The sequence below is a fragment of the Salvia hispanica genome, chromosome 2, assembly GCF_029641045.1.
Source record: "Salvia hispanica isolate PSC_SH4W2 chromosome 2, Shi_PSC_v1, whole genome shotgun sequence".
NCBI classification, from domain to species: Eukaryota; Viridiplantae; Streptophyta; class Magnoliopsida; order Lamiales; family Lamiaceae; genus Salvia; species Salvia hispanica.
Window position 1 is genome coordinate 3,422,108 of NC_142693.1, and position 17,011 is coordinate 3,439,118.

The 17,011-nt window shown below is 37.4% G+C and overlaps 3 protein-coding genes and 1 pseudogene across 3 annotated transcripts; 2 read left to right on the plus strand and 2 right to left on the minus strand.

Moving 5' to 3' along the window:
- The first annotated feature begins 148 nt into the window (after positions 1 to 148).
- Positions 149 to 2,053, plus strand: LOC125219420 (ribulose bisphosphate carboxylase/oxygenase activase 2, chloroplastic). The gene is made up of 4 exons (XM_048121398.2): positions 149 to 307; positions 404 to 814; positions 936 to 1,494; positions 1,596 to 2,053. Exons 1-4 carry the CDS (start codon positions 263 to 265, stop codon positions 1,874 to 1,876), a joined length of 1,296 nt encoding a protein of 431 aa, XP_047977355.1. The 5' UTR covers positions 149 to 262; the 3' UTR covers positions 1,877 to 2,053.
- A 909-nt stretch (positions 2,054 to 2,962) lies between these two features.
- Positions 2,963 to 5,426, minus strand: APO4 (APO RNA-binding protein (DUF794)). The gene is made up of 2 exons (XM_048121409.2): positions 4,828 to 5,426; positions 2,963 to 4,097 (listed from the first exon to the last, which is right to left on the minus strand). The coding sequence occupies exons 1-2, from the start codon at positions 5,040 to 5,042 to the stop codon at positions 3,392 to 3,394; spliced, it is 921 nt and encodes a 306-aa protein (XP_047977366.1). The 5' UTR covers positions 5,043 to 5,426; the 3' UTR covers positions 2,963 to 3,391.
- Positions 5,427 to 10,791: 5,365 nt separating this feature from the next.
- Positions 10,792 to 12,657, minus strand: LOC125224161 (heat shock cognate 70 kDa protein-like; annotated as a pseudogene).
- A 2,116-nt stretch (positions 12,658 to 14,773) lies between these two features.
- On the plus strand, positions 14,774 to 16,962 carry LOC148931399 (protein LATERAL BRANCHING OXIDOREDUCTASE 1-like). Its single transcript, XM_089063770.1, has 4 exons — positions 14,774 to 15,031; positions 15,156 to 15,400; positions 15,613 to 15,937; positions 16,697 to 16,962. Exons 1-4 carry the CDS (start codon positions 14,774 to 14,776, stop codon positions 16,952 to 16,954), a joined length of 1,086 nt encoding a protein of 361 aa, XP_088919896.1. The 3' UTR covers positions 16,955 to 16,962.
- The last annotated feature ends 49 nt before the right edge of the window (positions 16,963 to 17,011 follow it).

Sequence of the window (17,011 nt, forward strand, 5' to 3'; positions counted from 1 at the left end):
GATGACCCAATTTAAGTGGAGAAGAGCAAAGCAAAAATATTAACCTCAATTTCTACTCCAACCGCCATTCAATCTCCAGCCGCCACGTGTCATGTAAGCAATCTTCATTGTGTGGCTAATTAGTTGTGATAGGCCAATCCAATGTGGTATGAAGTTTGTGTATTCCTACTATATATAACATCTCAGTCCTATCTCAAGTGTTGCACAGCCACTAAATAACCACCACCACCACAACCACCTCCCTCTGCAGCTTAATCGCACAATGGCCGCCGCCGTGTCGACCATCGGAACCGTCAACCGCGTACCGGTATGTAGTACTCTACTCTATCTTTGTTCATATAAGTATAAGTATCAATAAAAATGAAATGAAATGAAATGTAATGTGATGTAATGAATGTTGCAGTTGAACTTGAATGGGTCCAACGGAGGAGGCGCGGTGCCGACGTCCTCGTTCCTGGGCACGAGCCTGAAGAAGGCGAGCGGCGCGAAATCTAGCAACGCCCAGAAGGCGAGCTTCAAAGTGGTGGCAGAGGTGAAGCAGACAGACGGAGACAGGTGGAAGGGGCTGATTGAGGACGTCTCCGACGACCAGCAGGACATCACCAGGGGCAAGGGCATGGTGGACCCCCTTTTCCAGGCCCCGTCCGGGATGGGCACCCACGACCCCGTCCTCAGCTCGTACGAGTACCTGAGCCAGGGCCTCCGCGAGTACAACCTCGACAACAAGCTCGACGGGCTCTACATCGCCCCCGCCTTCATGGACAAGCTCGTCGTCCATCTCTCCAAGAACTTCATGACACTCCCCAACATTAAGGTATTGTTAATTCCTTTTTTCTTTGTCTTATTGACAGAACCATATGTAATATATACATATGGTTCTGTTAGTCATTCACCCCTTAAAAGGCCTTATTATATTAATTTTTTTTTTGGTGCAGATTCCGTTGATTTTGGGTATATGGGGAGGGAAGGGGCAGGGGAAATCCTTCCAGTGCGAGCTCGTCTTCCGCAAGATGGGGATCAACCCGATCATGATGAGTGCCGGAGAGCTCGAGAGCGGGAACGCAGGAGAGCCCGCGAAGCTGATCAGGCAGCGGTACAGGGAGGCGGCCGACATCATCAAGAAGGGGAAGATGTGCTGCCTCTTCATCAACGATCTCGACGCCGGTGCAGGGCGTATGGGAGGAACCACCCAGTACACCGTCAACAACCAGATGGTGAACGCCACGCTCATGAACATCGCGGATAACCCGACCAACGTGCAGCTCCCGGGTATGTACAACAAGCAGGAGAACCCCCGTGTCCCGATCATCGTCACGGGTAACGACTTCTCCACCCTGTACGCCCCCCTCATCCGTGACGGGCGTATGGAGAAGTTCTACTGGGCCCCGACCCGTGAGGACCGTATCGGTGTCTGCAAGGGTATCTTCCGTACCGACGGAGTCCCAGAGGAGGCCGTCACCAAGCTCGTCGACACCTTCCCCGGCCAGTCCATCGGTACGAAGTTTTTTTTTTTTGTTTTTTTTTTCCATTACTATACATCAAAATTATGTTCTGGATTCGCCACTACGTCTGTTCTAATTTGGTCAAACATGCAGACTTTTTCGGTGCACTGAGGGCTCGGGTGTACGACGACCTGGTGAGGGACTGGGTGAGCGGAGTGGGGATCGAGAACATCGGGTCGAAGCTGGTGAACTCGAGGGAGGGGCCACCGGCGTTCGAGCAGCCGAAGATGACGCTGGAGAAGCTGCTGCAGTACGGGAACATGCTGGTGGCGGAGCAGGACAATGTGAAGAGAGTGCAGTTGGCTGACAAATACTTGAAGGACGCAGCTCTTGGAGATGCTAACAAGGATGCTATTGAGAGGGGAGCTTTCTAGGCCTTTAGTTTTCCATTTTCTTGCTGCAGACAGCTTCTCTTCATCATCGTCAACAATGCTCTAGCTGCTGCCGTTTATACAAATTCTGTTCTTTCCTATCTTCCTCTTTTTGTTTTGCCCATCTTCAATTGTGTACTGTTTGGTGAATTCAATGAATTTGAACTCTTATTGTGTTAATTGTGGAATGTGTGTTAATACACTTTGCCCTTTGGTTCTAACCTCTGCCTATCTCTTGCATTTTCTTACTTGTTTGCTGTGTACTATATTACTCCATGTATAATCACTTTGGTATTTACTTGACTATGAGTCTCACTTATGGTACAAAGGAAGTATTTTTCCTATTTTGGGTATTGTGTGTATAACATATTTATGTAATTTTGTGACGATTTGATGAAAGTTCTTTAGTTTTTCGGATTTTGGAATTTTTAAAATAGGGATAGAGGCAGAAATTAGTTTTGGAATAAGCTAAAACTGAATTTTCCAATGGTTATACCATTAGTACTCCCTCCGTTTCCTTATAGTTGAGGCGGAACTTTTCGGCACGGAGTTTAAGAAATGAATGTTGAGTGTGTTAAATAAATAGATAAAAAAGTAAGAAAGAGAAAAAGGTAGAGAGAATAAAGTAAAAAGTGAATAAAGTAGAGAGAATAAAGTAAGAGAGAGTAAAGTAAGAAAGAGGAAAAAGTTACTATATATGAAAATGACTCAACTATGAGGGAACTTCCCGAAATAGAAAAATGACTCAACTATGAAGGAACGGAGGGAGTACTATATATGTATTTGTTGGTGTTATCATAAGCTAAAATAATTCTCTTGTTTATCTAAATAAAAATGATGGATTATACTAAAATTATACAAAAATCTATTCAATCTGCCTAAATATGTTTAGATTTTGAAGAAATTCGTCAACCTCAAAATGTGTTATAAATGGGTTTAATTTAAATGTGGAAAAAATGACACTATATGTGCATGCAATATGAACTTGTCTATTTGGCAAATTTATGCTGTGTGAGAGAGTAACATATTATGATTAATAATTTCATTACTATTATGTTTGGCCTACTGTTATTGTAATATCAATATCAGTTAGTAACTTGGTAAACAATTTTTTATATACTCATTTTTAAAGTTACGAGTCACAATTATTTTTCAATCAAAATCGTGACATTAACTATTACTCCTATATTTTCCGACTATATTATTTCGGCGAAATTGAAATCTTCTCTTTCAAAAATAGAAAAGCGGCAGTCTTCTCTTCCAAATTCCCAACCTCCTCTGCAACTCAATCCCTAACAAAATGTCTCAATTCACCCAACAATTCCTCAACACCGTCCTCTCTCAGGGCGGCTCCGATGCGTCGCCCTACGCTGAGGGAATGACGTGGCACATCCGGCAGCACATTACAGGTCCAACGAGATCGAGAAAAGGGGACGTCATGACAGCATCCACCTATCTCGGAGACTATAGAGAAGAAGTCATTCTTGCTTGCATCTTCACAAACCGAGACGATTCGATTCAAACAGGAGCAGTCAAGCCATCTATTTTCATCATGGTAAAGTATGTAGACGGGACCAGTGCACCGGCCTTACTGCACAGATCCACAACAGCAGGCGCGTGGCCGTAGTAATTGCGTCCTTTATCAACGAGTATAGGTGGATCCTGGCGGCGCCTGTACCAGACTCTCTTAGGAGGAACCATGTCATCCACCCCCGCCTTCTTCCAGAAATGAGTCCCGTGCCAGCTCTCGTACTTGAACACTCCACATGTCCGAGCCTTGTGCCCCGATGGCCCTACGTGGACTTCACAGCAGTGTTTGCAGACTCTTGCCGGATAGACAAACAGTAACCTGTGAACTCCAGATCGAAGCTTCTCCCACGCGTCCAGAGTTTGTCGACCTATCAATCTCAAATCATCCTCCGATAACGACCTACGGTCATCTGCATTGTCGAATGGAGTAATCACAACGCTTGGATCGTTGGAATCGACCCCTGCCTGCAGGCAGAGCTCCACGACTGCAGGAATGCGTTGATGATCAAATCTTTCTTGATGTTTGATTATGTTCTGAAACATTTTCTGCAAGTGAAAACATTCCACTGGGACTATAACATCATCTACGCTCCCATTTACCCATTCATGGACCTTTTTCTTACCATGGCGCCTGTAGCCGTGGCAAGTTTCAATCAAATGACCACCTTCACCTATATAAACTTCCGGGCAGTATCTATCACAAAAAAAATAAAGATAACATAAAAATGAAGTTTATTCAAATTTATTCAAAACTAGACATAGATTCATGCAAATAACACAAAACATACACCATCTTTCCCCTCTAAAAACCAGGCATCACTACATCAGCAAGTGAAGTTTCATGAAACTTGATGGCAACAGGTATTTAAACTACATAAAAATTTAGTATTTGAAGGAATACATGATCAAATAAGTCCAAGGTTGTTCGTTCCATTAATTAAAGTATGTCGTGAATCCCCTAACTGCATGAGACGACGACAATGAGGAGCAATTCTTTTAGGAAGAAATATACATCACATTTAGGCCATCTTCAATCATTTACACCAAACTCTAACCTATTTTCCAGTATACGTTACACCAAAAAATAATTTTACTCTAAACATTTGCACCAAATTTAAGATTTACACCATGTTTGGGAAAGCACCGAAAACGAATTTGAGTTTGGTGTATGATTGGAGAAGATTTCTACACTAAAACTCATTTTTGGTGTATGGTTGGAGATGGTCTTATCCCAAATCACCACAAGAAAAGGTTTTAGATATGAACAAATCAAAATGGCCTAATTTTTTTTGAGAATGGACACATGATAATTTGTAGGTTAAACAACCAATTCAATTCAATTTCACATACATTGGCAATCTCGATTATGAAATCAAAATTGAAACAACAAACGTAAATAAAATGGGGGAGATTGGTGAAATTACTTGCAAGCCCAAACCGGTATGTGGCGGAGGAGCGTTGAGACTCCGCTGTAGAGGGCGGTTCTGGCGCGGAGGACTTCACGCGCCACCGGAAGTATAGGTTTGACGGGATAGTCGCGGGCGCGCTGCTCGATTCGCTTCAGTATCATAGGCCTGAGTTTCCGTAGATCCACGGCGCGACGCGAATTTGTGCTGTAATTTCTTAGGGCTCGAAGCATTTCTTCTAGAATTAGGGATTTCTAAAGCGCGGATTCAAACGCTGTGCTTCCAATTCATATTCAAATTCAGATACATTGATGAATCAAATCTAATCTCCATAACCTCGCTCAAATCTCTCCGACTACCTTCACCTCGATTTTTCGTTTTCTTAAAGAAGTTCAGCTCTTTAATTTCGAATTGTTCGATTAATTCGAGCAGCAACTGATTGTGAATTGATGCAATGAGCTTGGGATTGGGATGGGGATTATACCTCTTGAAACTTGGTAGGAATTGGATTGGCTTGGTCTCTGCTGCTGACCAAAACTTTTTGCCCAATACTTGGATTGATTTGGAGAACTGTTGTTTCCGATAAATTGAAATCAAATTGAGGGAGAAATTTGCAGGAATATCAAGGATTCAAGTGATAAAAATGAAGAAATTGGGAGAATCTGAGAAATTGAAGTGAAGAAATCTTTTGGGCTTCAAACATTGGATTTAATGTAATTGGGCTCAAAACATTGTGTTTTATTTCACAAGTAGAGGGCCCATTAATTGTATTATTATTTTATTTGGATTTTGGTAATGCTATATTTTATATTCTTCTTACTTTGTATCTCTTCGATTTAACAGTGTATTTTTTCTTTTAACGGAAGTGATCAAATGCAAACTCTAATTATAGTACAAACTCCAAACTATAATTTGGACTATTAAAAAATATCAACAGATGATAAAGTAATAGCAACAACAAATGTCAACACAATGCCAACGGTGATGCTATGTTGACATCAAAATCTTGAAATTTTACACTGTGTTGAAATCGTATTGACGTTGTGTTGATACTGTGTTGAAAAGTTTAGAGTTTGTACAATATACGAGTTTGCATTTTATCACTATCCGTCTCCAAAAAGTATTAACATTTAGTTCGGCATGAGTTTTATGTATAATTGGTAAAGTCCCTCCTAAACAAGAGAAAAATCATTTTATCACTCCATATAATATTGTCGGAATATTATTACTCCTTCCGTACACGAAAAATAGGACACATTGTGAATGACACGGGTTTTAATGTGGAATTGATAAAGTAAGAGGGGAGGGTAAAAAAATAAGAGAAAAGTAGTGTTAGTGGAATGTGGGTCAATATTATTAGTAAGAGAGAAGAGAAAAAAGTAAGAGAAGTTATTGAAAACTTTCATTTTTTTAATGTGCTCTATTTTTCGTCGACAACAAAAAATAGTAAATGTGCTCTATTTTTCGTGGGAGGGGAGTATATTATTTGAATTATTGCGTAAAAGCCCTTATTATTTCAACAAAACGTAGGAAAATTATTCTATTAATGTTGTGGAAACAAAATCCATAATATGTAGCCATTACCAAAATAAATTTCTACATACACTGTCTGCATGTATTTTTCACACGACCTCGGCTACAGCTTTGGAATGATATTATTAAATTCGCAGTGGGTGTTGACGTGTTGTTTCAATTTGTAAGTATTGTATTTAGCAATTTAGTATCATTTTTTTTATCTAGAATTATTTTAGAATTTTAAGTGAATTATTACGAAATCAAAACCTAAAATAATTTAAATTCCAAAATTTTAGAAATTCGTTTTTAATTGATTTATAAGTAGTACTATTACTACTCCCTCTATCCTATCGAAGATAATCTATTTTCTTTATTCCGACCAAGATAATCCATTACTAAAAATAAAAACTTCTTTATCTCTACTTTATTCCATCATTCCAAACGAAGGGAGTATAATTTTAGGTCTGACATTTGGAAAGCGTGGCTATGTCATTACAACTACGTGTATCAAAGTGCTAGATCAATAAAATAATTACATAAATAATTTATTGGAAAAGCCCATGGTCACTTACACAAAACTCAAAGCTAATCTCCTTAGTTGCAGTGAACCACAATCTTCCGTCGACGCCGGCGAATGCTATCTTACTTAATTTATATTATGTCCACATAATCGGTTATTTTCTACGTCACTCACAACAACTCTTCTTCATGCTTAAATAGAGGTCGATCGCCAATATCGTTCGGCCGCGGTCTCTGCGCCATCAATATCTTTTACTTCGGTCATCCGCCGCCAAGATCGCTTTCGTTCCTTCCGTCAAAATCTTCGCCAGTTTGGTTAAGTCGAGATAAGTTATATTTTTTTTCTAATAAATAAGTTTCCCTAATAATTTGAAATATATGTGCATATATTTTATCTAAAATTGCATAAAATTCTACTTATTTGTTTCTTAGAATTTGTTTATTTCTTGTGTCTATTTTGAATTTATTAACTAAAAATGATTTTTACTATTTACTTGTATCTATACATATATAAAAGGCGAGTTTTGGCTTTAATTTGAATTTTTATAAGTTTTGGGATAGATTTGAATATTTATAACTATTTTGTAATTAATCAATTAAGAGCATAAATGATGAATGTATCGGTTAAATTTTTTTATGTTAAAAACTTCAAAGAAATTAAAATCTCTTGAAGAACATTATTATACAATAAAATTAAACCATTATTACAATTATCTATGTAATAATGACATACGTTCTTAACATGAAATGTTTAGTCAACTATCTTATTTGTATTTAATGTAGGAGAACATAAAGTAAAATTTTAAAAATTTATTTTACAATCTTAGCCCTTATTTTTAATTTTTTTTTTATAAATAAATGGGATAAGTGAAAAGTTTAAGAATAAGGTCTTCATTTTTTAGTAGGCTATAAATATATGACATGTGGTACCTATAAATTCATCATTATTTTTGAAATATTTATAAGTTTTGAAGTTTAAACATGAATATTTATGTGAGTATAAAATTACAAATTTTCAGTTATTATTTAAAAATTAATTACTACCTCTGTCCCCCAAAATTTGCTACACTTTGACCCGACACGGGTTTTAAGAAATGTAATGGAAAGTGAGTTGAAAAAGTTGGTTGGAGTACGGAGTATTAGTTTTATAATAAAATGTGCGTAGGAATGAGTTAGTGGAATATGAGGTCCACTACCAAAAATGGTAAAAGTGAAGTGTATCAAATTTTCAGGGACGGACCAAAATAGTAAACTGTATCAAATTTTCAGGGACGGAGGTAGTATAAATTATTGAATGTATACAATGTGAAGTAACGGCCAATCATAAGCAGTTACAAATCTTTAAATAGGATAACTTTTAATCCATGACTAATAACAATAAAAATGAATAAGAAAAGTCAAATTTTGTAACCTCTATTGTTTTAATTTTATAATTTATGATGTTTTAATTCCATGATCTCTCATGGACTAATTTTGTGCTTATAAAAGGCATAGAGTTGTGCATGAATCACACACCAACAAAAACATTTTTCATTCTCTCTCGAGTTCTCAACATTTTATTGTACATTTTAGGAACATTGAATTACTCATTTTTTGGAGCCCCATCAAGTTCATCGGTGCCTAGCGGGTTTGAGATGTTATATACGTTAGGAGGATTTCATCTTTGGGGATAATACGTCAATCTGAGAGCACTAACCGTAATGTAATTTGTCTTGCAGAAAAAGGGTTTTTCTCAACTAGACTTATAGTTCAGTTTATTTTATAATTTTTATTGTAATTTTCATTTATTTATTGTTGTTTTTTTTCTTTTGATTGCAATAGTTAGAGTGCCGTGTGTATATATGATTCGGGAATTTTATCCCAATATTTCTTACAATTCTTAGAGAGGGGAGAATCACAATATTCTTGACTCGAGAATTTTTATCTAAATATTTCTTACAATAGTTAGAGTACATTGTGTATATATTGTGATTTACATTTTTCAGTAGAGAGATATGAATGATTGTTTTAAATATAGTTCAAATGTATCAACACTTGATACTCTCTTCTTTGTTGTCCAAATAAGTATGTTTGTCTTGGCTCTATTTTAAATAGTATATTTATTAAATTGTTGTTTATAGATATTTTTAATCTTATATGGTTATATTATTTTTTATTTTAATTAATTAATTAATAATTTAAAATCATATGATGAAAAAATATTCCGTCGTGCATCGCACGTTGGTTAAATGAAACTAGTTTATTATATAAACGAGTTAGATAATAATAAAACTAGTGATGCAACATGTTAAATGAAATTAAGATAAACTTGAAGACTTTTATATATAATTATTGGCCAATGAATCTCAATTGAATCAGTAACATTCATTTCCGTTAAAAAAAGGATTTCCTTGTTTATTCATACGATTAGTGATGTTACACTAGAAAATTCTAAAAATGGAAGCTGGATTATCCTCTTTTTTTTTTTAATTCTAGAAAATGCTAGACTTTCCATCTATGTCGCCATGCTTAGTGTTACCGTTTTTGCACCAAACTTAGATTTTCATGACACTAGAGAGCTGAAGAATGTTAACAATGTGTTGAAGAATGCCTTGTCTCAAACACAGTATTATTGCATCTAAATCTTCACAATTTCAAAACAAACAAGTGTAGCTATCATCATTTGGTAAATTCCCTACAAATTATGTATTATCCAACGAAGCAAAGCCTTGTATTTATTTACTATCCAACGAAGCAAAGCCTTGCTTTTAATACTCATCCGCATCTTAATACCGGGACTTTGGTGCGTTTTGGCAACGATGGGATTGTAAAACCTCTTAAGCTCCTCCATCTTGTTAATGAAAGGCTCAGCATCATCTACCTCCTCGGCTTTGTGCAACCTCCACCACCACCGGCGGACACACGTATAGATGGGGGAGGGCTTAAGCCCCTACCCAATTTTTTTTTTTTTGAACTTTTTCTATTAGAAAAATGATTAAAAATTCTAAAATTTACCTCCAGCCTTCACTAAATTATTGTTATTGAAGACTAAATCATCAAAAGTTGAGTAGTAATAGGGGCTGAAATGAATAAGAAATAAAAAATTGCAGAGGATAAAATGAAGAGTAATAGCTGACGAGATGAGTTTGAGGAAGAAGATGACTTTATTACAAATAATATTATAAACTTCATAGTAAAATGTGTCAAGTTGTTGTGCTTTTTAAAAATGTCTGTTCATTTATTGGCTACTAAATTAAATTAAAGGATAACTACTCTTAAAAAACTATTCGTTTTGATAGAAATATATGGATTTCTATAAAAATGTGTTTCGTTAATTTTTTTTTTCGACTCTGTAAACTAATTTCAATTTGATAACTTAATTTTCAATTAATGACTTCTAAATTTTCGTCTTCTCTATATCTTTTTCCAGAATCATAATTAATAAAGCATTATTTCATTTTTCTTTCCATATAATCGATGCAAACTCAAATTTTATTCTCTTAGTAACTCTAACCCATAAGTTAAATTTTGGACTTTTTTCTTTTCAACTTAATTATGAAAAAACTTATTGTATTTTTACTTGTATCATTTTTATTTATAGAAAGATTCCCACTAAATTTTCTGCTCTCTTATTGTACTTTACCATTGTTTCTCTCAATCTTTATACGGTAGTACCAACAAGCATTAAAACTTGTTTCATCCACAAGACTATTTTTCGTAGATATGAGAGTACATATAGTAAAGCCCCTACTGACAAAAATTTCTGCGTCCGCCACTGCCCCGGAGCTTATGACCAGGCCATAGACTATTTTGGCCGAATAGTAAATTTTCATGTAAGAATTTTAATTATGTGACTTCCATTTTTCTTCCATAATAACATGATTGAAATTTGAATCATCATCTTTTCTTCCCAGAAATTAGCCAAATATTTGCCAAAGTCATGCACAATGAGGCTTGCTCCAGAACTGGTTAGAAGATATCTATACATAAACTTTCTTTTCTCTTACTATTAGACCACCACATCTTAGTCAACGCGAAAGCCTTGTCTATCTTCTTCTTGTCGGCCTTTTCCATCATACCTGCTACACATCTCTCATTGTTCCTCATGCCGTACGCGTACTCCATCAAGGCATTCCTATAATCAGACTTCGTCCTATACTCTTCGTCCGCCCTCTTGTGCTTCTCCGCATCTCTCACCATCTTCTCTATTTGTTTCTTGGACAGCCTGTCCATGCCCTTGCCCTTGTAGTCGGTTATGGTGATGTTGTTCTTCACTCCACTCCCTATGTGCTCTGCTGACACATCCAAGATACCGTTCTCATCAATGTCGAAGCACACGTTGAATGTACCAACACCTCTCGGCTCTGCTGGAATGCCTCGGAGAATGATTTCACCTAGCAGATTTTTTTTTGTGTGTTGCTTTGCTTCTTTCGCCCTCGTACACGGAAAGCCACACCTTGGTCTTTTTGCCTACCATCGTGCAGAGAATTTTCTCCATCCTTGTTGGGATAGGTGTGTTCCTCGGAATAATTACACTCATCACATCTCCTGAGCATTCAATACCAAGAGACAAAGGAGTAGCATCCGAACAACCACATTCTGCACCCAACACAGCAGCACCATATGCCACAGCTTCGTCTGGATTAATGGTCTTGCACGCCTCCTTCCCATTGAAAATCTCCTTCAACATCTCCTGCACCTTCGGAATCCTACTTGACCCGCCCACCAGCACCACCTCATCCACGCTGCTTTTCTCAACCTTTGCATCACTCAGGCATTTCTCAACCAGTTCCATACACTTCATGAACAAATCCAAGTTGAGCTCATCAAATCGAGCACGGGTGATGGTCGAAAACAGATCAATCCCCTCAAACAAAGATTCAATCTCAATATTAGTTTGGGAAGCGGAGGAAAGGACTCTCTTGGCCCTTTCACAAGCACTCCTTAATCTCCTAATAGCTCTTGCATTCCCACTAATATCCTTACCATTCTTCCTTTCAAACTCTTTCACGAAATGATTCACCATCCTAATGTCAAAGTCTTGCCCTCCGAGATGAGTATCACCGGCAATAGCCTTCACATCAATGACACCCGCCTCAACCGTGGCCACAGACACATCGAATGTGCCACCACCAAGGTCGAAAATAAGCACGTTCTTAGCCACATCACCCCCTTTATCTAGACCGTATGCGATGGCTGCAGCAGTAGGCTCGTTGATGATCCTTACAATGTTGAGGCCAGCAATGTCTCCAGCAGCCATGGTGGCCTGGCGCTGAGAGTCGTTGAAATAAGCAGGCACGGTGACGACTGCATTCTTCACAGATGAACCAAGATAGGCTTCGGCTATATCCTTCATCTTGGAGAGCACCATTGAAGAGATCTCCTCAGCTGAAAACTGTTTCTCCTCTCCTTTGTAGGTCACTACAATCATAGGCTTGTTGTTGTCGGTGGGGTGAGGAATGACCTTGAATGGCCAGAGTTTCATGTCACTCTGAACCGTTGGATCATTGAATTTACGGCCAATCAGCCTCTTTGCATCTGAGAAGCAACAGTAATAATAAAAAAATTCACTATCTCCATCTTATTTCCTTCCTTAATTTCGTAGATTTTGTTCAGGGTATAATAGTTAGAGCACTGACCGAAAACGGTGTTAGTAGGAGCATTGGCGGCTTGATTCTTGGCAGCGTCTCCGATGAGACGCTCGTTGTCGGTGAAAGCGACGTAAGAGGGTGTGGTGCGGTTGCCCTGATCGTTGGGTATGATCTCGATGCGGTTGTGATGCCATGCAGCTACACACGAGTACGTCGTGCCCAAATCGATCCCGATCCCGGCCATTGAGGCGGACGAGTTGTGAAATTTTGGACATGGAATTACAATTCACGATTCATAAAAGGAAGGTAAAAACCTAACTATCCTCTATCAAGTCTCACTCTCACATTTTGAATAGGTCTTTTTAGTTCTAATTATGATTAATTATCTCAAAATGATAGTATGTAGTTTCAAGATATTCGTCTTAGGAGTTGCGATGCATCCTCGTAGATTTTGTTCTATGTCTATTTTAATTTTTAAGTGTTGGATGAAAAAGAAAAATTAATTGCTACAACTTCTACATAAATATGACCTGGCAAGTGGATTTTTGTTCTATGTCCATCAGAAGCATGTTACATACTCCATAGTCCCCAAGAAATAATTCTCTTGTCATTTTAGTCTTTCTCGTAAAAGTATTATTATTGTTATTATTATTCCCTTCGTCCCACAAAGTTTGTTTCATTTTACCATTTTCGTTCGTCCCACAAAGTTTGTCCCAATTGGAACCTTTCCAAAAATAGACATTAATTACACTCCCCAATCTCCTAATGTGGGACAAAGTTACACAATTTAATACAAAATTAAACAATTTCTTAAAATCTGTGTCTGGTCAAACTGGGACAAACTTTGTGGGACCAAGGGAGTATTATTTTTAAACTTATAGGTCACACATAAAGGGGTAAGGTAACTAACTCTGTTGAAACTAATTTAAAAATAATGAAGTTGTCTTTGATAAAGACATTTGGGAATGTTGGTGTCTTTGTAAGTTAGTTTGTGGAGTTGTAATGTTGTACTCCCTCCGGTCCCTATTAAATGTCATATATTTATCAATGCAGATTTTAAAAAATTATTTGATTTTGTGATAAAAATGATTGGGAAAAATCAGTAGAGTGTATATACCCTAGTTTTAGTGATACTAAAATTGGTAAAAGTGATATGAGTCATTTATTAGGATTCATCCAAATAGGAAATATGTGACATTTGATGAGGACCGAAGGGAGCATAGGTTTGTTCTATTCAGGGACGGATCTAATGTGCAAGGAGGAGGGGAAAATGCCCTCCCTCAAAATTTCATATCTATGTATAAATTCTATTGTAGAAAAAAATTAATATTAGTTTCTTCTTTAAATGCCCCTCCTCAAGCACTTCAAATATCCCCACATGTATTTTTGCCCCTTCTATGATCATTTTCTAAATCCGTCCCTGGTTCTATTGGATTCAATTATCTTGCATATTGAACTTGAGGCGACAAACTTTGTAGACAAAGAAATGTACCGTGGCTTGTGAGATGCCCGTCCACAAAGCAATAATAAGTCAAGGTTCGAGGCACCACGACTAAAGAGTAACTTAGGAGCCATTATTGTCCTTTAAAAAAATGCTCTGGACTTTTGTATTTCAACAAGATTGCTAGTAGTAGTATATGTTATAGAGCAGTCGTAATAGTGGCAATTAAAAGCTATATATTCTAAATTTCGAGTACGAATTTCAATATAATAAATTTTATCTGTTTCAATGTGATGACTGGAGCTTTTGCACATAATTGACAAGAGAACATTTCAACTATCATAGACACTAGAGATTCCTAAATACTCTCTCCGTCCCAGATAATTCATCCCAGTATTTCATTTCGGATCGTCCCACATAATTTGTCCCACTTCACTTTTTCCATTTTTTGTAGTGGACCTCATATTCCACTAACTCATTCTTACTCACATTTTATTATAAAACTAATACTTTAAATGTAATACCCATATCCCATCAACCTTTTTAACTCACTTTTCATTAGATTTCTTAAAATTCGTGTCAGGTCAAAGTGTCCCAAATTATCTGAGACGGAGGGAGTAAATAATTTTGCATTACTTTGCTACTACCGAACTAGAGACAACTAATACGATGAAGGGAAGCCTAGAACAAAGATGATTGGAAAAACCAACTTAAAATATTTGTGGTGGCAGTAATCTCCCATTTACAAAATTGCCAAATGCAAGAATCTAAATTGGAATCTATCCCATTCTATCAATCAAAACTATCTACTATCATGACAAATTTCTAGCTAGGGGCATCTCCAAAATGACTTAGTACTAAGATTCTTAATGCATTGTAAATACCTCAATCTAGTAAAGTTGAAGTGCAGTTTGTGAAAATGGGAGCATTGCAAGAGGGTGAAGGATTAGGCTATGGAAGCTCTTTGCCAGTTCCGAGCGCGCAGGAGATAGAGCGAAACGACCCTCAAAACATACCCGAAAGATACATAAAGCACGTCGAGGACAGGCCTAAAGCCTCTGACTTAGCCTCTGTTTCTTATGACATTCCCGTCATCGATCTCTCTTTGCTCGCTGCTGGCAACGAAGATGAACGAACCAAGCTAGACGTCGCTTGCCAGGAATGGGGCTTCTTCCAGGTACATTTTCATCGTTGTTGTTGTTGTTGTTGTTGTTGTTGTTGTTGTTGTTGTTGTTGTTGTTGTTGTTACAGACTCTAGTGTCTCGTATCGGTTTGTAACATAAGACATATTCTTAATGCAGATAATTAACCACGGGGCGGATTGTGTGTTAGCCAAGATGAAGGCTGCAATGACCGGTTTTTTCGACCTGCCATTGGCTGAGAAGAAGAGATATGCTATGGCAGCGAACGATGTTGAGGGATACGGACAGGCTTATGTAGTCACCGAGGATCAGAAGCTCGACTGGAACGACCTCCTCTTCTTGATCACGTTGCCTGCTAAGGCGAGGAACGTCAAGTATTGGCCTCTCACGGTCCCCGGCTTCAAGTATGTGGTCATATCATCAATTATACTCCCTTTATCCCGACTTAAGTGATGCATTTAATTTTTGGCCGAGAATTAAGAAACAAGTGTTCATTAAGTTAATAAAGCATGAGAGAGAATAAATGTTATTTAATTTTTTTTATCAGAATGTGTTACTTAATTAGGGACATCCCAATAAGAAATACGAATCACTTACATCTCTGATTGGAATGCAGGGAGGCAGTGGAAGAGTATGCAGGTGTGTTGGAGAGAGTGAGTGATGAGATCTTTGGCAATTTGTCACTATTGATGGGAGTTGAAAGAGATTTTTTGAAGAAGCTACATGGAGATGTGAAGCAAGGGATAAGAATGAACTACTATCCCAAGTGTGCTAGGCCGGATCTAGTCCTTGGGGTCAGCCCGCACTCCGACTCCAGCTCCATCACCTTGTTGGTTCAAGACGAGGCGACCACCGCCCTCCAGATCAAGCACGAGGGCGCGTGGGTGCCCGTCGAGCCGATCCCGAATGCGTTGGTAATCAACATTGGTGATGCTATGGAGGTAAGTACATTATTAAATCAGTGTTTTAAAAATCGAATCGGATATCGGATCAGCCGGTTCGACCGGTTTGGCGCAAATTAACACGATGAATTATGATGAGTTAGATAATTGTATAAAAAATGTAATAAAACACACTCAATATTAACAAAATAATGCACTAGTAAATTCAAAAATTAAGATGGTATTCGAATGATGTCTAAAGTAATTAATTAATTAATTATATGGAGTATAATATTTAATTATGCATGTATACATAGATTTGTTGTGTACATATTTCGGTTCGATTAGTGGTAAAACCGATCTGACCGATTGAATCATGAATTAAACAATGGAGGTAAGTACATTATTAAATCAGTGTTTTAAAATTCGAATCAGATCAGTCGGTTCGACCGCTTTGGCGCGAGACGATGAATTATGATGATTTTTAATTGTGGATAATTATATCAAAATGTAATAAAACACACTCAATATTAATAAAATAACGCAATAGTAAAATTAAAAATTAAGAAGGTATTTGAATGATGTATAAAGTAATTATTTAATTATTTTTACTATTTAATAAAATTTACTGTTTTTTATAATATGCATATTTAATTGTACACTATTATCATTAAATTTTTATTGTTTTTGTATGGTGTATTTCGGTTCGATAGTGGTAAAACCGATCTGACCGATTGAATCATGAATTAAACAATGGCTTCGCCGATTCGATTGTTGGTTCGGCTTATAAAACATTGGCCGTTGTTGGTTCTCGTGCAGGCGTGGAGCAACGGGAGATACAAGAGCATTGAGCATAGGGCAGTTACAAATGTGGAGAAACCAAGAATGTCTGCTGCAGCATTTGTGATTCCAGGTAATGATGTGAAGTTGGATCCATTGGAAAGTATGGTGGATGAGAAGCTTCAGCCAAGAGTGTTCAAAGATGGTGTTGATTACATTGAGTACCTTCGTTTTACAATTGCAAAGAAAATGGAGGGTAAAATAGCCAATATTGAGTACCTCAAGTTGAAACAATGAAGGGCAAATTTGCATGCTATTTACATTTGATTGTTTATTATACTATGTTTTAGAGTC